Source organism: Priapulus caudatus, unplaced genomic scaffold (assembly GCF_000485595.1).
Source record: "Priapulus caudatus unplaced genomic scaffold, Priapulus_caudatus-5.0.1 Scaffold243, whole genome shotgun sequence".
Lineage (NCBI taxonomy): Eukaryota > Metazoa > Priapulida > Priapulimorpha > Priapulimorphida > Priapulidae > Priapulus > Priapulus caudatus.
In genome coordinates this window covers 162,389-185,723 of record NW_014577304.1, presented here as the reverse complement: position 1 = coordinate 185,723, position 23,335 = coordinate 162,389, and the positions used below count along the sequence as shown (strand labels likewise).

At 44.7% G+C, this 23,335-nt stretch overlaps 4 protein-coding genes across 5 annotated transcripts in view; 3 read left to right on the top strand and 1 right to left on the bottom strand.

Annotated features, from left to right (window-relative positions):
- Nucleotides 1–4,264, top strand: part of LOC106807930 (matrix metalloproteinase-28-like) — a 16,450-nt gene extending 12,186 nt beyond the window's left edge. For both annotated transcript variants that reach the window (XM_014810444.1, XM_014810445.1), the window contains exons 3-8: nt 116–312; nt 951–1,149; nt 1,445–1,563; nt 2,138–2,335; nt 2,948–3,090; nt 3,285–4,264. In XM_014810444.1, the coding sequence (XP_014665930.1) occupies nt 116–312; nt 951–1,149; nt 1,445–1,563; nt 2,138–2,335; nt 2,948–3,051 (817 nt within the window). In that variant the 3' untranslated portion in view covers nt 3,052–3,090; nt 3,285–4,264. The remainder of the gene's footprint in view (nt 1–115; nt 313–950; nt 1,150–1,444; nt 1,564–2,137; nt 2,336–2,947; nt 3,091–3,284) is intronic.
- Nucleotides 4,220–9,767, bottom strand: LOC106807932 (mitochondrial import inner membrane translocase subunit Tim22-like). Its single transcript, XM_014810448.1, has 5 exons — nt 9,619–9,767; nt 5,709–5,830; nt 5,337–5,524; nt 5,117–5,189; nt 4,220–4,485 (listed from the first exon to the last, which is right to left on the bottom strand). The coding sequence occupies exons 1-5, from the start codon at nt 9,738–9,740 to the stop codon at nt 4,409–4,411; spliced, it is 582 nt and encodes a 193-aa protein (XP_014665934.1). The 5' UTR covers nt 9,741–9,767; the 3' UTR covers nt 4,220–4,408.
- A 33-nt stretch (nt 9,768–9,800) lies between these two features.
- On the top strand, nt 9,801–13,868 carry LOC106807931 (coiled-coil domain-containing protein 42 homolog). The gene is given in 9 exon segments (XM_014810447.1): nt 9,801–10,020; nt 10,621–10,726; nt 10,903–11,007; nt 11,305–11,390; nt 11,532–11,703; nt 11,905–11,979; nt 12,287–12,450; nt 13,022–13,112; nt 13,433–13,868. Coding segments are annotated over 9 exon segments (975 nt in total). The 5' UTR covers nt 9,801–9,964; the 3' UTR covers nt 13,553–13,868.
- A 407-nt stretch (nt 13,869–14,275) lies between these two features.
- LOC106807921 overlaps nt 14,276–23,335 on the top strand; it is a 38,897-nt gene continuing 29,837 nt past the window's right edge. Inside the window, exon 1 of the mRNA XM_014810435.1 lies at nt 14,276–14,841. Coding sequence (XP_014665921.1) covers nt 14,781–14,841 — 61 coding nt within the window. The 5' untranslated portion in view covers nt 14,276–14,780. The remainder of the gene's footprint in view (nt 14,842–23,335) is intronic.

Genomic DNA, 23,335 nt, shown 5'->3' with positions numbered 1-23,335 from the left:
ACGTCACACGCTCTACGCGCCGCATTAATGACGTCACACGCTCTACGCGCCGCATTAATGACGTCACACGCTCTACGCGCCGCATTAATGACGTCACACGCTCTACGCGCCGCAGCAACTTCCAGTACATGGCGGACATCGCACAGACGGGCCGGCTCGATGACGTCACGCTGCGCAAGATGGAGGAGCCTCGGTGTGGCGTCAAGGACAGCTTTCTGCAGGAAGACGGCGCTGCGATAGCTGCCAAAGTGCAATACAGGTCGAACCGTCGATCGCGCATCAAATCAGCGAAGCTGAGGCAGGGTTTAGGAGGTGCGTGCGTCGGCAAGACGAGTGGGGGGTGGTGGTGGCTGGGCATGCTGTGGGGAGGGAGTGAATAATGGCAATAAATATTTCAATGGATGAGTCTGTGATACGCGTAACCGCTATTAGTCAGTCCTGAAAACCCCAATGTAAGCGTTGGGGTGGTAGGCAGACCAATTGGTCAGTGCAAAATGAGGCAACAAGTCAAACATGCGAATACTCAAGGGGGTACTTGTAACAAATTCAGGCCAACTAACAATATCATGCTAGTCGTAACCGGAGGCGTTCTGGTACCGTGTTGGCAGTAAGCCAAAATGGTCATGCTAATACTACAATTCACTGCTAACACAGAACACGTGGGCAATCAATCAAAAGACAAATATCACAGCCTACACTACCCTGATTTTTACAGGTCAGTTGGCAATAAGCATCAATTTATTTACGCCTGGCAAAGTTGTTACGGCGTGCCCTATCTAAGCGGCGCCACGCGCATTATAGGCCTACACCGTGGTCTTCTCTCTCGATTAGTATAGTAACAAGAGCGAATACCTATTATTAGTGGTTAATACCTATTAAAGGTATTATTAGCTCTTGATAGTAACTATTTCGCTAAAGTTTTCATAATCCATGACTGTCTTCCATCTCAGCTGGGTTCTTCAGCCGCTGGTGGTTCAAGTGTGACTTCACGTGGAACGTCATCAACGGCCACGACAAGCGCTCACGTGACGTCACGCGCACGCTCGTGAGACGTGCGCTCAGCCAGTGGTCTAACGCTATCAACAGAGGGCGTAGATCTCCTATATTCACCTTCCGGGAGGAACCGGATAGAAACGATACGGACCTCAGGTAACTAAGAGAGGACTGCATTCATTTTAAGGCCAATGTGTGTTTTATTGTCTACCCTTGAAAAGACGTGTTTATTTATATTTGATGCCAAACAGGACCTCAGGTAAGTATGAGAGGACACTTAGAGGAAACTGAATTCATTTTAAATGCCAACGTGAGTTTTGAAACTCACTTGACACTTGACACTCGAAAAGACGTGACACTTGAAATTTCACGTGACACTTGAAAAGACGTGTTTTTTTATATTTAATGCCAAACAAATCTCGATGTAACTGACGTTTTTACTAAATTTAAGGTTCAGCTATGAGAAAGGAAAGCACGGAGACTCTAATGCATTCGATGGCCCCCAGGGGGTGCTGGCGCATGCGTTCTTTCCCTACATCAGTGGAGACTTTGAGGGGCAGCTTCATATTGGTGTGTTCATCATATAGACGTATGTATCGAATATCTATCTATCTACCAATCGATCGATTGATCAATTAATCAATCTACCTCTAAACATACCTACTAATACAACGTTCATCATAAAAAGATAAAATATATCTTTATAAAGCTAAAGATAACCTAGTACAATATGGATTATTGAAAACGATTGCTTCGAACATGACGGATTAGATACCAACTTTGAAAACATAAAGCATCACTGTGTGAGGCAGTTTGCAAAGCTTTAGACGGCTGCATGCAACGTAACAGCAATAAGACAATTACGAATAATTGACCAAGATTTCCTACGATCATTTTACTAACTGCAAACATCTTCACCCGTAACCCCACACCCCTAATCAACCTGTAAATCAACCTATCAACCTATCAATCAACCAATCAATCAATCAATCACCCAATGAATCAGCCAATCAATCAATCAATTCACTTGATCAACGAACTACTCAATTAGTCAATCAATCAACTAATCAACCATTGATAAACCCATCAATCTCTCATTAAGTCAGTCCATTAACTCCCCACTGCTGTTTCACGGTGTGCGCAGACGGAGATGAGGACTGGCAGGGATCGTCGTCAGTAGGACAGCTACTCTACTACGTCATCATGCACGAAATCGGACACATCTTCGGGCTGACGCACTCCAACAAGGAGTCGTCGGTCATGTACGGCTACCTAGGCTTCGAGCGATCCAGCATACGTCACCTGAGGCACGAAGACATCAAGCGAATACGCGCCCACTATCGTGAGTAACACGCACGCACGCACGCACGCACGCACGCACGCACGCAGAGAGAGAGATGGATAGAGCGAGAGAGCGAGAGAGAGAGAGAGAGAGAGAGAGCGAGAGAGAGTGAGAGAGAGAGAGAGAGAGAGAGCGAGAGAGAGAGAGAGAGAGAGAGCGAGAGAGAGAGAGAGAGAGAGAGAGAGAGAGAGAGAGAGAGAGAGAGAGAGAGAGAGAGAGAGAGAGCGAGAGAGGGAGAGAGAGAGAGAGAGAGAGAGAGAGAGAGAGAGAGAGAGAGAGAGAGGCAGAGACAGACTCACACGCACGCACGGACATACACAGACGCGCACACACACACACACAGCACACACACACACACACGCACGCACGCACACACACGTACGCACGCATGCACACACACGCACGCACGCACGCATGCACGCACACGTACACGCACAACAGTCTTTGCCGGGTGGTGTTAATCCGATTTAACTCAAACGCGAACAGGACACACGCAAGGCGCATCAATCACGTGGTGCGTGACGCAGACGGATGTAAATTCATGTCATTTTTCCGTCGCTTACATCTGGCGTCCTCTAATTTGCGCTAATTTCCCTCTCTCACCGCTTTCAGCGTATCGTTTCTGCGACATCTACGCCAAGCGCCACTCATCGTTACTCGACAGCAACTACAAGAAGACGCAGAGGGCCACTCCCGCACCGGGAACCAAACATTAGTACTGTTCTTACATCCAGCTACTGCCGAGTAAGGTGCAGATGCGCACCCGGCTGTTAGATGCGATATGATATGACTACTAGGCACTTAGGATATGACTACTAGGCACTTAAAAAAAAAAACCCTAACCCTAACCCTAACCTAACCTAAACCCTAACCCTAACAAAAAAAAAATTAAATTAAATTAAAGTGCCTAGTAGTCATATCATATCGCATCTAACTGCCGTTTGCGCAGATGCAGATGGAGACGGGATCCTGGGCCTTGACGAACTATAACACGACGAAGAGACTCACACGAGCCATCCGCTGATCTTTATATACTTAAGTTAGTATACAGAGATCAGTGCAGTCATCCCGCCACCTGACTTCACACTTAGTGTATAGTGCTGCCACCTAGTGTAAGAGAATAACAATATCCGAGAGCACGATTATCGACTTTATGATTGAAAAATTGTTAATAACGGTAACGATCCTGAGCTATAGACACAAACAAATAAGATACGATGCAAAAATCAACAGATGGATTTACGGGACTTTTGCAGTGTGCCATGCTTGAAACCAAACGTCAGTCTGCTTCTAGAACCAAGTGCTATTAATTACACATTGCACGAGTAGCCACTTGTACGTTTTTGTAGCCACATAGTTTGTTAAATATGAATAATGGCAAGCATTTCATAAACGTACTGCAAACCTTTAAATTCATTGTTTAGCAAATCTTGATGGTTTAAGAACGTGTACGTAGACAAGGAAAGTGACATCATTTCAGTTAAAGCAACTATTAACCAAAGCAAAAATAAATGCCAAATTGTACCTATGAGGATTTTTTAATAGTTGTTTAAACAACAAGTGGAGTATGAATGTGATTGTGAGCGAATTATTTGAGCACGTTTGTATTCAACTTAATGTTTATTTATTGAGCACTGTACAAAAGCAATATAGTATATATATATATAAATGGTGTAATTACTATTAGTTTGGTATTTATTGTGCTCTTATCTAACTGCTGTTTTTGTAGGAATTTATATACAGGATAGAAGAGCACTTATTCATGTATATTATATAAATATTACTGGCTTCAACAGAACCATTGTTGTGTTAGATTACTGTGCAGGAAATGCATGCACACTTTCAATAGTGATGTACTTCAATGTTAAACAGCTATAAAGCAAATTCTGTAAACCATAAAACGACACAATTTATTTACTTACAATCTTACATTTTGTTTCATCGCAGTTTTTCACACGCTATTAAATTCACTACAGACTTGCCGTCCATCGCACCAACTACACAGCGAATTTAATTACCTAAATGTACAGATGGATGATGCTACATATAGCTCAGCTTCTTCCACCACAGCTGCTACCGAAGGAAGTAGTCAATGACGGTGGAGAAAACAGCAAATCCAGCAGCTCCCAGCAATCCTGGCTTCACTCCAGCTGCAATGTTTACCAGTACGTTTGCAACATTCTTACTGCATGTTACATCAATATCACACAATATCATGCAATAAAATTAAGGCATTTCCAGCTCAAAACCACTATTTGCCAATGTTCCACACATAATATATCTTAAGTACTAACGATATCTTATGATCAATCCTATAACAATTTTTACAATCGTAATGCCGCAGAATTTCTACCCTAGAACCTATATAAATGCATACAGAAGCACTCTTCTCTAATATAAGAAAGGGAGCATGGGAAAGTGGGAAAGAAGTTTTGGTATTAAACTGCACTCATGCAACACACCTCTTTAGCAAACATATCACGTGATTTTTAACAAAATTCCTGAATCCTGGGGCCCGTTGTCAGAAACAAAATTAGTCTTAACATTAACTTTTTCTCTTAGACCGTCGTCAGAAACGCTGCGAAGTTACCTGAATGAAAAATCGTAGCAGATTTCCTCGTAACAATACGAAACAAAGTGCTGTCGACAGTCTACGTGAAAATGTTAGTGTTAAGACTAATGTTAAGACAAATTTTGTTTCTGACAACGGGCCCCTGGTTAGCATATTAGAAAATTAACTAATAGTGAGCATAGAGGGAATGAAATGTTGTGGCTACGCACCACGTAATCCGATTACTCCTCCTGTGATTCCTCCAGCTAGAGTTCCATTCTTCCAGTCAGTCTTTCCTCTATGCTGTAAGAACATATTACCATGAGGAAAAATGACAGAAGCGGATATATAACCCATTAGAAAATTGGGGCTTTAAAAGTCCAAGGGATAACTATGATATTGGATTGTGACTATGACATATCGGACTATATGATTTGCAGCAACGCTTACACTTTCCAGGACGCATTCTGTGCCAGCAAACATTGCGCCAATGACAGCAAAGTTCTTCGCATATGACATTCCTCTCTTGCCCATCTCCTGAACAACTTCCTTGGCTGTCTGCTGTCTGGCATCAGCGCCTGTGATACTAGGGTCAAGACCAGCTGTGAACAAGCCGAACGCACCACCTAGGCCAAAACCTGAAACGCACAATGACACTTTCAAAATTAGAAATGTAATGGTTAGTCATAAATAGTACAATGTAAATGGGAAATGGCTAAATAGTAAATTGGTTAGAATTCTGATCTAACTGAATAATTATAATTTCTCACACAAACCCCTTTTATTCTTGCTAGGCCCGTAATGATTAATTGATATGTATACCTAACACACAGCTGATGACAGTTTTAAATGTGCAACTTTCCATCGTGTTCTCTATTAACAACTCCTCCCTGGTCTTTAATCTGTGTGGAAGTCCTGCATTGGGCATGATTATCATTCCAGAACTAGAAACGCAATGTAAAAACAAAAACACATATTTTCATTAAATCTATTATCATTAAACGCTAGTTGTGTCATAAGACGCACTGTGCTGCCTTGTCTTAAAATATGCCAGTTGATTTCTAAACATAGTGGAACTGAGCTGGGCACAAATAGCAGCATTGACTTGTGGTGTTGTCACTCACTTTGCCAAGATCAGGGGCCCGTTGTCAGAAACATCGTAAAGTTAATGCTAATGTTAATGCTAAGATAACACTTACCACTAATGTTAATGTTACGTGAGTAGCGTTGACAGAAACACATCGCAGCTATTAGAAAACTTACGATAACAGGAACTTTATCACAAGGCTGCTGATTGGATGAGAATCGATCACAAAATTCAAATTCATACACATTTATTGTACATCACAGTAATTTATGCATATTATGATGGCTAACCACATATAAATGATATTTGATGAAAAATGACGTGGTCATGAATTTACTCTGCACAACAAGACAAATTCTCACACTGTAATGCGAGACGCGAGAGTTGTGGCAAGCATGATAAACATTTAAAACAAGACAACAAATGCCATACGCCATTTGTAAATGTATTTTGTTTTATTAGCGGTAGATAATTACTGATTTTGACGTGTTTTTCAAGACAAGTGCCGCAGAGCGACAGCGCTCACCTGACGGCAGGTGTTCTGATGCTAAACTCAGGGGCAAACGAATCAAGAGCACCCTCCCATCGCCGCGTTCGCTCTCCCTCGTTGTCTCTCATTCTTTCTCTCTCGCTCTTGCTATCTCTTCCCTTTGCGCTCTCTCTCTCTCTCTCTCTCTCTCTCTCTCTCTCTCTCTTTTGCTCTCTTCCCTTCACGCTCTCTCTCTCCCTCACTCCTCTCTCTCATCTCTCTCTCTCTCTCTCCTCTCTCTCGTCCTCTCTCTCTCTCTCATCTCTCCTCTCTCTTCTCTCTCTCTCTCTCTTTTCTCTCTCTTCCTCCTCTCTCTCTCTCTCTCCTCCCTCTCTCTCTCTCTCTCTTCTCTCTCTCTCTCTCCTCTCTCTCTCTCTCTCTCTTCTTCCTCTCCCCTCTCTCTCTCTCTCTCTTCCTCTCTCTCGCGCTCTCTCTCTCTCACTCTCTTCCCCTCGCTCTCTCTCTCCCTCTCTCTCAATTTCTCTCTTTCTCGAGGCGGTAGCGCTGCCGGACGGAGGCTGTACGACTGATTGTCTATACAGATGTCTGATTGTCTATCAGACTGATTGTCTGATGGTCTTCTAACCCTAGCAAGACCGTTTCGTGGAGCTAGCAAGGCGGTAACGTTTTTATATAACTTCACATAAATTTTAATACTATAGTATATGTTAATTCGGGTGGCACTCCGGCAGCCCATGTTTATACTATGTTAACTCGGGTTTCCCAGCAGCGGCCAGCGATGGTAGAAAATTATGAAAAATTGCTCTAAAAAGCTGCTTGTCCAGCAGACAAGCTACCTGACAGATCTACTTGTCCTCCGTGGAAATGGACAAGTACGAACAAACGGATAGCCCTTATTTCAAACACTGGGATGGTATCAGGAGCCTCTCGAAGAAATGTTCGTTGGGATCGTTTTGAAAGTTGCCACGATGGCGCGTACGTTGGTAGCTGGAAGTTCCATCGTACGTAGTATAGTAAACAACTATTTGCAAGACAGAATAGGTAAGCACTCGTCCATTTACCTACACAAGCCTACAGGCTGAAATAGAGAGCTGCCACCTGTACCTAATTAACGTAGGCAAAAAATACACCATACTATCACCACCACATGCACTGGCAGTGGCCACTGGCAGTGGCATATTAACACACTGACAGTACAGAATGCCATAGAAATTATACGATTTAAGGAGCATAAACCTTCTTCAAGCAAATTTAGCTTTTGAAATTTCACTGTGACATTGTAGCCTCATACATCCAGGCATGTATAGATTCTACTAGCAAACCCAGCAGTCAAATTCTTTCTAACACAGTAACAGTTAACAAATCCATGTTTAAATCCCTCCTCTGAGGGTCAAAAGGTTATACAGACACTTACTCTTCGCACGTCAGTGGAAAGCACATTTCATGGTCCTTTCAATAAAGCCATAAAAATGCTAGGTCACCGCTGAAACAAAAAAGTTTTCCAATCGCTCCGTCACACCATGTCCTCAGAAAATGTCTAAAATCTGCCCTGTGCCCCATTGACCTTTGACCTGTGACCTCCAATTTCGGCACAGTGATGGCTTTTCCTACCATGATGCTATACACGGACTATCACGAGCCTAGGTCAAGCCGTTTAGATTTGTGCCGCAATTCTGCATTTCCTCCCTATACCTTAAGTTAAGGAGGGAATGTTCCCCTTCTTTTACACCTCTTGACCTTTGACCTTTGACCCCCAGCTTCGACATCCCAACTCGTTTTCGGATTACCCCCCACGTCCCGACCTTCGAATCCGTACGTCGAGCCGTTTAGATTTGTGCCCAACTGTTGACGGACGCACGAGGACGGACGGGACGAGCAGCGCATCATGCGATTCTACAAGCTGCATCTGACTATGTCAGATGAGCTAAAAAACACACATTTTAGTCATTATTATAAAATATAATATCACTATAATTTATAATTGTAATTCTTAGTGTAAATGTGTTATTTTCAACTTAATATTAAAGTTACGAGAGGGTCTGGGCTCTCGTAATGTTAAGAGGATATTTGCAAGGACTTTTCGTTCTCGTAACATTACGATATTCTGTCAATGGTTAACGAGTGGAAGTTAATGTTAAGACTAATTTTGTTTCTGACAACGGGCCCCAGCACATCAAATCCCAGCTACTCCAAACAAGACCGACGTTTATTAATTTGACCTATTTGTGTTACAGTAGCTGAGGTGTTGTTTGGAAAGTAAGCCAACTATAAGATTTTGCATAGCAAGAGTTCGAGACGGTCTTTCGATGCATTACTGATACTGTTCTTTGTAACTATTTAATATTCGAAGTGGCTATATGCCCGGCAGCCGGGCACGGTCTTCGATTTCCTAAATGCCCGGCAGTTTTAAATTTTCGGTGATTTCTCAAGTAAACAGTGTACTACGTGATCCAAAGTATTCTACATTTGTTTAGAAATATCAAGCAAACTGTATATTCGAACTAGCCCAATTCTCCTAGCTTCGGATCACTGAGCGAACGAACTCGCAATCGACACTTAGAAAATATCCGACGGCTGCCTTTTAGACCTTCGGTCTTCGATTTCCTAAATGCCCGGCAGTTTTTAATTTTCGGTGATTTCTCAAGTAAAAACGAGGGTTAGGGTTAGACTTAGGGTTAGGGTGCCGGCTACGGGTACAGCAGCCGTATCTTACTACGCATGCGCTGCAGCCGTATCTTATAATGTCTCGAGGCTACGGGTACGGCAGTCCCACACACAACAGTCACCCTATCCAGTAACCCTAACCATAACCCAACCCGAACCCTAACAGTAACAGTATCACTAAATCTAAACCGACTCGGTTATCTTATATACGCGTGTCAATCATAATACCACAAATAATCTACGGTGTGGGAAAGTGACGCATGCGCAAATGGACTGCCGTAACCGTAGCCCCGAGACATTAGGATACGGTTGCCGTACCTCCAGCCACTGCGTAAAAGTGCGTTTAATATTAATATTACTACTAGTAATACTAGTACTAGTAGTAGTAGTAGTAGTATAGTATTAGGGTCTACCGATGTCAAACTACACACACTGCACATTACGGACGAAAACGCTGTTATGCGACCATATTATGTCATAACGCTAGTTACCTATATTTCTTATCACCCATAAGTCTCTCCATTAATTCTATCAAGTTAATACCACTGCTGGGATTTTCTGCTGCAGCATTTTGTGAAGGATCATTTTTAACATGAGACATGGACGCTTCCATCTTGATTTGACAGTGCTGCACCCTAGGCAAGTTTCCGGATTTCCGCGGTTGCCATGAACGCTAAACGTAAATGAGAAATCAGATAACTACGAAATCTATTGCTTTACGTACCATTGGCAGTACCACCAGTAGTTGTACTTATAAATATATATGGTTGTACCAACCCAGTATTAAGCCACAATTGGTTACTTTTAGAACTAAGAGCATAACGATAAACACACATCATGGCAGGAAATCTGGAGGAATATTTCAGAAAGACCTTTGAAGAAAAGCTGCTAATGTGAGTCACTGAGTGTAGGCACTGAGTGTACAGACTACAGACTACAGTATACTCGCTCAGTACAGTGTATATAATATTAATATAATAATAATAGTTAATACTAATATTATCACTGCTCACTAGTGTACGTACACAGTACAGTATAATAATACACTAATAAGATTATAGATCACACTGATTCACTATTACTATTATACTTATAGTTTATACACTCCTGATAGTGATACACTGATAGTGATAGTGATATTATATTATATTATATTATATTGCTATTACAGATAACACTAACAGATTACACACTCACTGTGACTCAGTGTGACACAGTGTGTGTCGTAGAAGTCTTGGTTCAACTTCAAGGATATAAGAGCTGCATGTCCCCAATTTATTTTCGCAATGTGCGACATGCGCAAATGTGGACAGCTCTTATAATTATATATCCTTGGGCCGAAGTCTTTTCAGTGTCTAAATGTATTATTTATGCCCATTGGGTATAGCCATAACATTAACATTAACAATAGGTCTGAGACCATGGCAAAACATTAGGACCATGGATATGGCAACCATTAGGAACTATTCATAATTAATTTGCTCTATTTGCAGCAAAATCCCTGAGCAGGAGGATGACCATCTTAGTCCAGCAACACGACTCCTGGAGAAGCGAAGGGAAATGAGTGAAGTTGAAGAGGCACTCAACAGCCAAAAAGAGGTTGATACATGTCTTGTACAACGATTTCTATAAGCCATGCCATATTATGTCATACTGCATGGATCCTTTCTAAAAAGTTATCTATAAAAGTTACCCTGGCAAATCTAACAGTATATATTGATGGGTGCATTCCTTATATTTACACTAAACATTTTAACACGTGTGATGTGTTTTAGGAGTACGAGTTAAAAATGGAGGTCTTGACTCAGCGCACAGAGGAATGGGAGAAAAAAGAGCTGCTACTGAAGCAATCTGTACAGAAATTCGACAAGTTTCTGAATGTTGGTATCAAATTTAGCGATTATGGCATTGTTAACGTGTGCACCATTTACTCTGTGAATCACTGTTGTAGTAATAAATAAATTCTTGAACATGATAAAATTATTAACTTGAGGGTAAATATTGTTAATGTGTGTTTTATTAGAATATTATCGTCTACAATTCTTTTTTGCTGAATTGTAAGCATGTAGCATGGTTGTACACATGTGTTCTCTTCAAATTGAAATTACAAACTCAACCGTTATCTTACGCTGGGTGGCAGATGTGGCAACATAAAGTCTTATTGCAGTCTGTTTCAGGAAAATGACGCGAAGAGGCATCGAGCAATTAAGAAAGCGAATGACGAGAGAGAGATGACAAAAGTCAAGGTTACTGAGATAGCCAGGTCAGTGATGGCTAGCTGTGATTCACTGTAGCACATGCGAGAATTACATTAGGCCAACGTATCAGCAGAATTTTGGCTTTGTTGTAACCGATGATTGTTTTCTCCCTAAATCGCTGAATCGCCTTTCTCGCAAAATTTTAGATTGAATGAGGAGCTGAAACTAGTGTCGAAAGAGCGAAAGCGATTACAGGAGAAACTTAACAAACACATTGTCTTCTACAAGTTTCTCGAGAAGACAGTGGAAATGGCCGAGGAATTCCAAGAGATACGCGAGATCATATCTCGCTACGACACTCTGTGTGCAACCCATCAGGTGAGATGCTGCGAAAATGCACGTGTGTGTGCGAGAAGGGTTAAACCATATTTGTGATCTGTATTGGTTATCTCCAGGAGCGATTTGAACTAGAGTATTGATTACTGAGTGACATATACAAATGACGTGTAAGTTTCGTGTTGTGAAAGCTGAGGATATTCTTCCATGGAGAGTGATTGAGACGCTTTTCCATTGTCACAGTATTTGCTGAACAAAGAGAGTAGGAGTCAGGACATGATAGAACAAGAAAAGGCGAAGCTGAAAAAGTTCACTGAGGTAAGAGAAACATACAAGTAGGTGGAATAAAACAAAACAAAATTCACACATGTCATAGAGTAAGGGAGATAAAGAATGGAAAAAAGTGAGGGAGACAGAGAAAGGGAGAGAGAAAGAGAGAGAGAGAGAGAGAGAAAGAGAGAGAGACGAGAGGAGGGGAGAGAGAGAGAGAGAGAGAGAGAGAGAGAGAGAGAGAGAGAGAGAGCAAGAACGAGAGCGGTGGTGAGGAAACATAATGTATATAATGTAATTAAGAAGACACAACTGAAAAGACGAGAAACACGGTCTGTGCTTGTGATTCATTAAGGAAAAGAAACAATGAGATCTCTCCCTGCAAATACAACAGTTGGCAGAGTTAGTCACCCAGTCTGGAATAAGGCAGCAGAGTGAAGCTGTGAAATGGGAGTCTCGATGGATGCACATCAAGAACACGGCCGCGAAGAAAACGTTGCTGCTTGGCCGCATCAAGATGTAAGTGGGAGAAAGAGGGGGGAAGAGAGAGAGAGAGAGAGAGAGAGAAGGAGAGCGAAGAAGGAGAGAGAATGAGAGGGAGGAGAGGGGTAAGAGAAGGAAGGAAAGAGAGAAAGAGAGAGAGAGCGAGAGGGGGGGGCGAGAGAAAAGGAGGGAGAGAGAGAGAGAGAGAGAGAGAGAGGAGAGAGAGAGAGAGAGAGAGAGAGAGCGAGAGCGAGCGAGCGAGAAAGAAGGATATAGGAGTGATCATAATATCTATGACAGAGATGACTTGGGGGGGGGGGGGGGGAAAGCGGGGGGAGCGGGATTTGGGGCCCTTGGGGGGGGGGGAGATAATGTGGCAGACAGGTATTGTGTGCTCTTGGTGAGGGTTGAAAGATGTTCGCATTGGTGAGGCATCTGTGTTTAAGGGGACCTTTGTTAATGGGACTCAAGATTTTCAGTAGATATAGCTGAGAGGGAGATATTTAGTGGCAATAGGTGATATCATTGTGGCAGTCACTTTGTGAAGAGAGAGATTTTACGGAGTTCACGGTGTAGAAAGTAGTTAAATAAATGTTTATGTTTCCAGGGCAACTCACAATTTATATCAGTTAATCAACAAGAGCAAGAAACAAGAGTTTGAGGCCCAAGTTGATGACACACTGGAGCAATTGAATGTGGTAAGTGCTGCCACCTGTATGGTAGCAAACAAACTAAGTGAAATATGGTCCGCGTGACGGACCGTTACCTGGAAACATTGAAAGATATGCAGAGAGCAGTATACATCTTATGTTGTGCGTTCTAAGACAGACGCGAATTGGACTTAAACCCAAAGAAAATAACCTTCAATACCATTGTAGTCTACGAAGACATACAATGAATGGTCTAGATGCTGCATTTGTTTCTTCATGGTGTGTAGAAACTGGCTATTCTAATAATCATGAACGATTGCGTAAATGTGTACGGTAATATTTGTTATTGGCATTTCGTTTTCATGTAGATCCAGCAATTCATTCAAGACCTGACGAATATTACGACCGAGATTCGCAAAGCCGATGCAGAGGGTGCTAACAAGGTTGATGGTAGTGGAGCCGCCATTGTTGGTCCTGCAACCACCTAGTCCTTGCTGCAAATATTACTACAATGTCCCCTAAAATTCCTGATGAAGCAACTAGAGCTGCTAAGCGATTAGGTGCAAGTTTTACGTGTACAGCAAAGCCGTGCTAACCAGGCAAACCATGAGATGATGCCTAATATGTATATATGTTCATAACACATGTTGAATATCGGCAGATTATATGTCGAGACGTTGGTGCTATTGCGCGTACATAAGCATATGTCCTATTGTGCAGATAATATTTATTCTATTGTGCATACATAATAAAATTATAGTCATAAAACTGAATATAATACTCAAATATAATACTGAATATAAGCCGAATATAAACTGTATATAATAAAACTGAAATATTTTTTAATGCTTTCACCGATATTGCGTAAATAGATATGATTACTCCCTTGCAATAACGTAGCAGTTTTTTAAGTCTCGCTGCAATTTTTTGGATACACGATTATACTCGCTCTCCATCCCAGCAGAGAAAGTAGTGGATAGATCGCACTAGAGCTGATTGGCGGATGCTGCGACCCCTCGCTTGAAGAGCAGCCGTTGAACGCAGGGAGCCGCTGAAGCGTGTGATACTGCAGCTAAACCGCCTCCGCCGCTAGCAGCAGCAGCAGCAACAATAGCAGCTCCGTATTTATTCTCCGCTGACGGCTCCACGCACCTGCTGGTGTTATTTATAAAGCTCCGGCGGCGTGCACCGTGTTGGAGTTGTTACCTGCGCAGTGAGCCTTTATCCAGCGCGCCGTACGCAAACCTGACCGGAATTCCCACGAGGTGTTGCCCGGGCAGGTCGGGCTCTTCATCACGAGTGTGTCGTATACATAAAACCCGTAGTACTGCGCGCCGTTGTTGACTGGTCAGGTCGCTTTTCATCACAAGTGGTGTATAGGTTAACCTGACTGCCTGGAGTGTCGCACGCGCAGCCCAAACGCCGGCTGGCGTTCCTCGGGAGGTGTCATACATGCACCAGGTAGCTTTCATCGTGAATGCCACCGCCACGCACGAACCTGATCGCTTGGAATTGCCACACAAACGAAGAGATTTCTCTGCCGGCAAGTTGTCATCGCGAATGCCACCGCCACTGGTCGATTTCTTTCCAGTTGTCAGCATCGGATTGGTGACAGATCGAGCGGTGTCTAGTGACATTGTGACAGTAGTTAGGTGTGCGGACATGGTGGTGATGCGCAGAGGGATGCTGTGACAGTAGATATTAGCCTTAGCGATCATGTCGTTTCTCTGCTCTGCGTATTTTGGGAAGAAGCGAGCAAAACTCGTGCGAAAAGTCGGTGAGTAAATCTATATATAATTAAATTAAATTAATATTATTATTCCCGGTAATATATAGAATGTTTCTAATTATTTTTTCTCTGTTTCTTTATAACTGGTGCGGTTTGTGGGCACATTGTAATTAATGCGATGTGTCGTGTAGTCATGTTTTGATGCTCATGTGTAAACTGGTGTGATATATGGGAAGGTTAGAACTGTTTTGATATATAAATGTATGCGCAGAAGATATTCGCATATTTAAACTGGTGTGATATATGGGCTTGAACTTGTTGCATACATATATCAAGAGTAGATAATAACACATGTGTTATTATCTACTCTTGATATATATATAGATGCAGGGACAATTTTTGTCATTATTCAACCCTGATAGATGTGTTCACATACTGTCACAATATAATCATATATGTGAGATATGCGGGATATATTTTTGATATATGTGTGATATATGTGATATATATGTGATATATTTGCGCGTTATGACTACCACAATTTTTCGCCGCCGTTCCATCGACAGCAGATATTGACTGGTACTAAATATCCGCATCCCTTTGAACTGGTGCCGTATACTCATGCGATCAATCAAACTGGTACAAGACGTTCGCACGTTGAAACCTCAGTGATCTACTGGCATGTCATAACTGCCTGTCGACATGTTTTGACTGGCACTATATATTTATTGTAAACTATTACTACACTATAACTATTTAATACGAAAGCAGCGAGAGTGTTGGCGGGCACGGCTTCGCACACGCTTGCGAACGACTGTGCGTATAATAGTAATGTGAGTAATTGGAGGGCCGTCTGCCTGCCTGCCGACTGGCCCGTGAGCTGTGCATGAACGCCGCCGCCGTGAATTCTGCGGGGATGCAGAGCGACGAGTCGTAAACCGACAATTATCACAGTGGGGAAAGAGTTTCGAGCGTTGTCGCCACGGCGACGGTTACAGGCGCGCAGCTGTTGTTGCTAGCAGTTGCCGCTGGCGCCCGAGTTCGTGCATTTGGGAAGCTGTGTGCGTGTGTGTGTGTGTGTGTGTGTGTGTGTGTGTGTGTGTGTGCGTGTGTGTGTGTGTGTGTGTGTGTGTGTGTGTGTGTGTGTGTGTGTGTGTGTGTGTGTGTGTGTGGTGTGTGTGTGTGTGTGTGTGTGTGTGTGTGTGTGTGTGTGTGTGTGGTGTGTGTGTGTGTGTGTGGTGTGTGTGTGTGTGTGTGTGTGTGTGTGTGTGTGTGTGTGTGTGTGTGTGTGTGTGTGTGTGTGTGTGTGTGTGTGTGTGTGTGTGTGTGAGTGAGTGACTGAGCGAGAAAGAGAGGAAGGGAGGGAGGACGGGAGGGAGGGAAAGAAAGAGAAAAAGGGCGAGAGAGAAGGGGAAGGAGGGAGGGAGGAGATAGAAAGGGCGATCGAGCGAGAAAGAAGAGGAAGAGAGATAAGGGGAGGGAGATAGGGAGAAAAAGAAAGAGTGGGAGAGAGCGAGCGAGGCATGGAGGGTACCTATGTTAGTAGCATCGCGGGGCATTTACAAGATTTTCGGGAGTGGAGGATGGCAGCGAGGCATGGAGGGTACCTATATACGTAGCACGGCGGGGTATTTATAAGGGTTTTAGGGAGGGGAGCGCACGTGTTGACGCTGTTGCTACGCACGGTTGCAAGCAACAATAGAGGCATCCTGTGTACGTTATGTCCGCTGCTGCTGCAGAGAGCGGCGTACACACACCGCCGCAACCGACCGACCACCTGCCAGCTCCTCGCATAACCCGACGGATGCCGACACCGACAACCCACCCGATGCTCACTGTACGGGCCTGCCTGCATGGGTAACCGGCAGCTGCAAACCTCGTCTGTGATGGACAATCTACCTCCCTGGTGGACATTCGTCGCAATTCCCTCCGAGAATACAATAGCGTCGGAGCAACGGTGCGGTAAGGCTGGGCAAGCAAAGGCGCAACGGTCTGCTTGACTTGTCGCGCTGATTATAGCTTGCTCGCGTGAGTACAGCTGCCGTGCAGACGAGAGTAGAAAAGCTCTGCCGTCATAACCGATGCGAACGGGCGTGATTTATAAACAGTATAAGAGCGACCGTTTAGCCGGTACTTCGAGTGAGTAATGGGAAAAATCCTAGGCATATATGAACATAATATAACACAGGTGTGAGTGCGTATGAATATATTTGTTCACGGGAAAACAGAAAGTTGCGTTCCCACCGAGAAAGGAAAACCGTTGCGTATATTTAGACCGCAAGAAGAGAGAAGGCATGGCATATATGTAGACCGCAAGAAGAGAGAAGGCATGGCATATATGTATACCTCAAGAAGAGAGAAGGCATGGCATATATGTAGACCGCAAGAAGAGAGAAGGCATGGTAGAGAGAAGGCATGGCATATATGTAGACCGCAAGAAGAGAGAAGGCATGGCGTATATGTATACCTCAAGAAGAGAGAAGGCATGGCGTATATGTAAACCTCAAGAAGAGAGAAGGCATGGCGTATATGTAGACGTCAAGAAGAGAGAAGGCATGGCGTATATGTAGACATCAAGAAGAGAGAAGGCATGGCGAACATGTAGACCTCAAGAATAGAGAAGGCATGGCATATATGTAGACATTAAGAAGAGAGAAGGCATAGCGTATATGTAGACCTTAAGAAGAGAGAATGTATGGCATATATATAGACCTCAAGAAGAGAGAAGGCATAGCGTATAATTATGTATACCTCAAGAAGAGAGAAGGCATGGCATATATGTAGACCTCAAGAAGAGAGAAGGTATGGCGTATAGGTAGACATCAAAAAGAGAGAAGGCATGGCATATATGTAGAACTCAAAAAGAGAGAAGGCATAGCGTATATGTAGACCTCAAGAGGAAAGAAGGCATGGCATATATGTAAACATTAAGAAGAGAGAAGGTATGGCATATATATATATACCTCAAGAAGAGAGAAGGCATTGCATAGATGTAGACCTGAAGAAGAGAAAATGCATGGCGTATATGTGGACGTCAAGAAGAGAGAAGGCATGGCATATATGTAGACCTCAAAAAGAGAGAAGGCATAACGTATATGTAGACCTGAAGAAGAGAGAAGGCATAGCGTATATGTATACCCCAAGAAGAGAGAAGGCATGGCATATATGTAGACCTCAACCAGGAGATTCACGACGTCAAACTTACGTTCATTCTATTTAAAATCTGGTTAGAATAACACACTGCGGGGTGGACCCATCACCTCGTTACGGCTAGATCGTATGCCCTCTTAGCGGCGTGGCCGAAGCTGCCTAGATTTGAAAAGCTGTTGTTGAACTTATTAAATTTTTTGACCTGTTAAACTTCCGAAGAACTAGTCTGACACGGGGGCGGCTCAGCTCACTGTGCGGTATTGTGCATCGTATCTTATGCCGCTATTCTACGATCGTTTACAGTTGTGTTATGGCAATCGCAATGCGCCGCACTCAAGCGTCGCTGATGAGGGCGCTTTCGCTAGTGGAGACGGAGAGGGGGGGGAGGGGCAAGAGAAGAAAAGAATGCAAGCGAAAATTAAAAAGATGTAATCTAAGTTTAGATTATATAATGCGACAGGATGGAAAGGTGACACTAAAGAGATAGGGTGATTGCAGCCGGGAATATAACAGAACAAAATCAGCAATTTCCTCAATTGCATGTTTAGTCTTTTCTACTGTTTCCCTCGTGCATATATATATATATATATATATATATATAATATATATATTAATATACATAATAGTTTTCATAATTTTAGAAAATTACCGTTATCGAGTCACAAATGACAATGTAAGGGTGAAATACAATTATGCGGGAATAATAGCAAGACTCATCTACCAAATTTTGAATGTCCCATATAATAAATTCCCCTGGTAAAGGCTGTTAGACCTTGCCCTGCACGCAGAGTGTCGGGGGGGGGGGAGGACAGCGACTGGGGGCGCATTGTAAGCAGGACAGCAAAGACCATCGTTTTGGCGAGCGGGGGTCATGCAGGACTGCAACGGAACGTCGTTAGTCGACGGTGGATCGGCTTTTCGGCCCGCATGCTCTCCGATAAACGATGAAGGTATCTGTTCGCAGAGAGAGGGGGCACAGCTATAATAACGGCCGGCATCGAGGTGTCCTTCGATGAGAACCCTGCATCTAGCTACTACCCGGGCGATTCTATATCTGCTGTCGCGTTTATAAAACGAGGTCCCCAATGGGTCTGGGACTCTGGATAACACGGGGAGCATGGTGGTGTTTTTATTAACAACACTACGAACGTCCATTGATGGCTGCAGGCAGCGTCTTTATACTAGCCATCGTGGTAGTGCTTTTAGTGACGGGGGCGGTGGGCAGTTTGTGATTAAACCATCCCCTGCTAAGACGCTTTTAGTTGAGGCGGATTGATAAGACATTTTCATTCAGTCTACGCAAGTGGGGGGTTTGTTTATTAAAAGCACCCTCTAAGACTTTAGTGCGGGGATAGATAGATGCACGGGCCCGTCACTGCCTACGCTAATGCTGGAGTTGTATTTTTCTAAAGCACACCGGTTAGTTTGAGTAGAATTTGTTGTTTTAAACAACAGAAGCTCATAAACTCAAGGCGTGGAAGAAAGTATTGTCCGCGAGCATTTAACATTTTAGTGGCGTGGGGTGCACTGTGAATTTTTGTCTTACGGATTAGCAAGGCTGTGTACAACAAATGGAGATCACGGCAATACTTCGACATGCGTTCTAGATTCTCGTTATGCATCGGTTTTTCGAAACAATGACCAAATTCCTGGTGGTCTGTGATTGTGTTGCTACTTCCTAGGAGCCCGAACAGACGAAGAGATGATAGAAGGAAGCACACACACACACACACACAGCACACACCCGCATATATATTATATATATATATTATATTATATATTATATAATATTAGCGAGAGCGTGAAAGAAAGAGAGAGAAAGAGAGAGAATAGAGAGCGATGGAGAGAGAAAAAAAGAGTGAGACAGAGGGAAGACAGAAGCGCGTGAAGAGAGAGAAAGAGAGATAGAGAAGAGATTGAGAGAAGGCGAGAGGGGGGGGGAGAAAAGGAGAGAGAGAAAGCGAGAGAAAGGAGAGGGAAGACATAGATAGATAGAAAGAAAGAAAGAGAAAGAAAGAGAGGGGGGGGAGAAAAAAGGAGAGAGAGAACAGCGAGAGAAAGAGGAGTATAGGATAGAAGAAAGAAAGAGCGAGAAGAGAGAGACAGAAGAAGAGATGAGAGAGGAGAGAGAGAGAGAATGAGAGAGAAAGAAGAAAGGGAGAGGCGGGCGAAAAGAGGGAAGGCGAGACGAATTGGGTAGACGTGGCGGGATCAACGGAGCAGAACAACGTGATCGAAGCTTATAGTATCGATCTAATATTTCGTTCTAATACCGTACAGCCGTAGTTACAACCGTACAGCAAGCAGCAGCAGTCTGTCTAAAATGCTCGTTTAGCTCTAACTCTAATCACGATATATTGCGACGCTGGCTGTCTCCTAACATTACTATAAGCAGTGATTTTCAAAGTATGCCACCTGACTTCCCCAGCGTAAGTTCATCCACAATTGTGCAAACAGCAAGTTGGCGGGTGAAATGATATGTTGAGAGTGAATACATGCACATGCTTGCCTTACCGACGTGTATTCGTAGCCATTTGACCTGGCAAACTAACCGTGGAGATAACGCTGGTCAGTAAGACGGGTGGCCGCTGATAAGCAAGAAGGCGGAAATCGCAAAACCGCGTTTTGTGTTTCGCAGCCGAGTTCCACACCCGCTTGTGGCGTCCCTCGCGTGGCAACAGCCGTCACTGGGCGGCCCGGGAATGTTCGTAAACGGCTGATAAAACCGGGAAACGATTAACTGGGAAATTCGAATTAAGCAGCGAGAATAGAGATAGCTGAGACAGAGATGGAGGCGAAGAAAGGGGGGGAAAAGAGGACGAGAGGGGACAGAAGATAGCCCGGGCGAGAGCGTCGTGTGTGTGTGTGTGTGTTGTGGGGGGGAGAGAGGCGGTGTTCGTGCAAGTGTGTGTGTGGTGGGGGGGAGCTAGGCAGTTAAGTGTGAGAAAAGAGAGAGCGAGAGAAGAGAGAGAGAGACAGAGGGAGATAGTGAGAGAGAGAGAGAGAGAGAGAGAGAGAGAGAGAAGAAAGAGAGGAGAACAGGAAGAGGAGAGATAAGAATAACGACAGAGAGACGAGAGAGAAGAGAGAGAGAGAGAGAGAGATGAGAGCAGAGAGAGACGAGAGAAGAGAGAGAGAGAGAGGTGGGGGGGGGCCGAGAGGGGACGCGCCACGCCACGAGCTCCATGGTAACTGACAGCTCTTGCTCACGTCGAATCGCGTTATCGACCACTCAACGTCCTCACCAGCAGTCACTGGTCACGCGAGCCCGCACGATAGGCACTCTAATCGGTCAAACAACTGCACGCTCCGTCGACTTCCCGCTCTCATAACTCTCCGACCGCAAGCAGTTTTTTTCGCTGGCCGAATGAAAAGTCGACGAAGTTTTTTCCTCTGTTGTTACTCGGAAAGGGCAATTTTTCCGCCCAATTTCGCTCCAAGTCCTCCGCGTAACTCGCGGCAAAGACGTGGGTTGTTATTGCCACCGCCGAAGCATAGTCTATGGTAACCCCGAACGCGATATACCCGACACCCGAAACTCGATAATGACGTCTGCCACGAAACGCCCTGGCCCGTCCTCGCGTTCACACAGAGAGCAGACGAACGAAGAAGTCGCGACTGCCTTTCACACTAAACTCTCTATGATAACGCGCGCGAATATTATATACATAATAAATAAATAAATATATATTATATATAAATCTTATATAATATATATATATATGATGGATTATATAATATTTACAGAATGATAATATAGATAACAATAATAGATTGATTATTCACTCACACCACATCCTGAAATATATATATATATATATAATATATATGTGTGTGTGTGTGTGTGTGTGTTGTAGTGTGTGTGTGTGTGTGTGCGTGCCGTCGCGTGCGTGCGTGGCGTGCGTGCGCGCAGCAACGCACGTCCACCGCTCGACTCGTGTGTTGTGTGTGTGGTGTGTGTGTGTGTGTGTACGCTGAGCGGGACCTCACCTCAGGTCACAGGGTTGCCGGCACGACCCTCCGACGCCCGCAACCGTATCCCACCACTCTTACCTACTCACTAGGCGCGAAGATGGTCTTAGGCTGTTGCCTTGCCGCGCCGCTCAGCACACCACACCTCACGCGCTCTCACCGGCTCGTCAGTATACACCATTAGTATGTCGGCTCCGCCGTGGTATATAACTCGGCTCTGCCGTGGAATCGTCGAGCCGTACGTAAATAAATAATTAGAGATCGGCGTGTAGCACCTGGGGTGTGCGCGCTGGCAGGCCCGCGTTGCGCCAGCGCTACTGCGTCTGTTGCCCCGCGGCCAACGAGGACGACGACCCGACAGGTCATTATGTGTCGCTTTCTTATCTCGTCGGCGCGGCAGCAATGATATGCAGAATATTTGATGAGCGTCTTTACGGAGTGCATCTGACCGAGAGAGACAGAGAGAGAGAGACGAAAATGACGAGAGAGAGAGCGAGAGAGAGAGAGGAGAGAGAGAGAGAGAGAGAGAGAGAGAACCGTCTCCCGAGCGCCACGACGCCGCCCAGATTGATCCACCGGTCCACGGGCGTGCTTATCTCCATAGACCGACCTGGTCCGCCGCAACTGTCTTTCCGCCGGACATGTACTTCCCTGCAGTGTGCCATGTGTACGTACGGTAATGCGTAATGTATACTGCAGCGTGTATATACGCATGCACGCACAGGCACGCAACCGCACACATACGCACACGTCAAAACACACATCCACACGCTGGCCGAGCATCGCCGCGCACAGGAGAAAGGGGAGAGGTACGGCACGACCACACAAGACAGCACCAACACTACACACAACCAACACACACGGGACGCACTGACGCGTACACTCGCACGGCGACACCAGAAACTACGAGCCGGTACACGCGCACACTGCACGCAATACGGACACACATCTCAGTCACCACACCACAGAGCACACATCACACAGCACACATACACGACGACCAGAACCAGCACGCACACGCACACACAGCAGGCACCAGCACAGAGCATCACAACGCGCATGACGCATCATGACATTCCACCACACACACACAACACATACACACACAACACACACACACGGGCGGCGCACTGACACGACACAACACAAGCAACATCACACACACCACACACGCGCGAGGCTACGGGGACGCGCGAGCATACGCGCGCAATATAACGCACGACACACACAACACACACACACCACATATCAACGACAGGTACAGCACACACACACACGCACAGGTGAACGCGCGCCTATACGCACAAACAACACAGCACACAATCACAGCACACACACAACACACACAGACAGCCTCACACAGCCGCTGCAGCGCACGGAAGGACGGGCACGCACTAAAATCGCGCACCAACAGCACGAC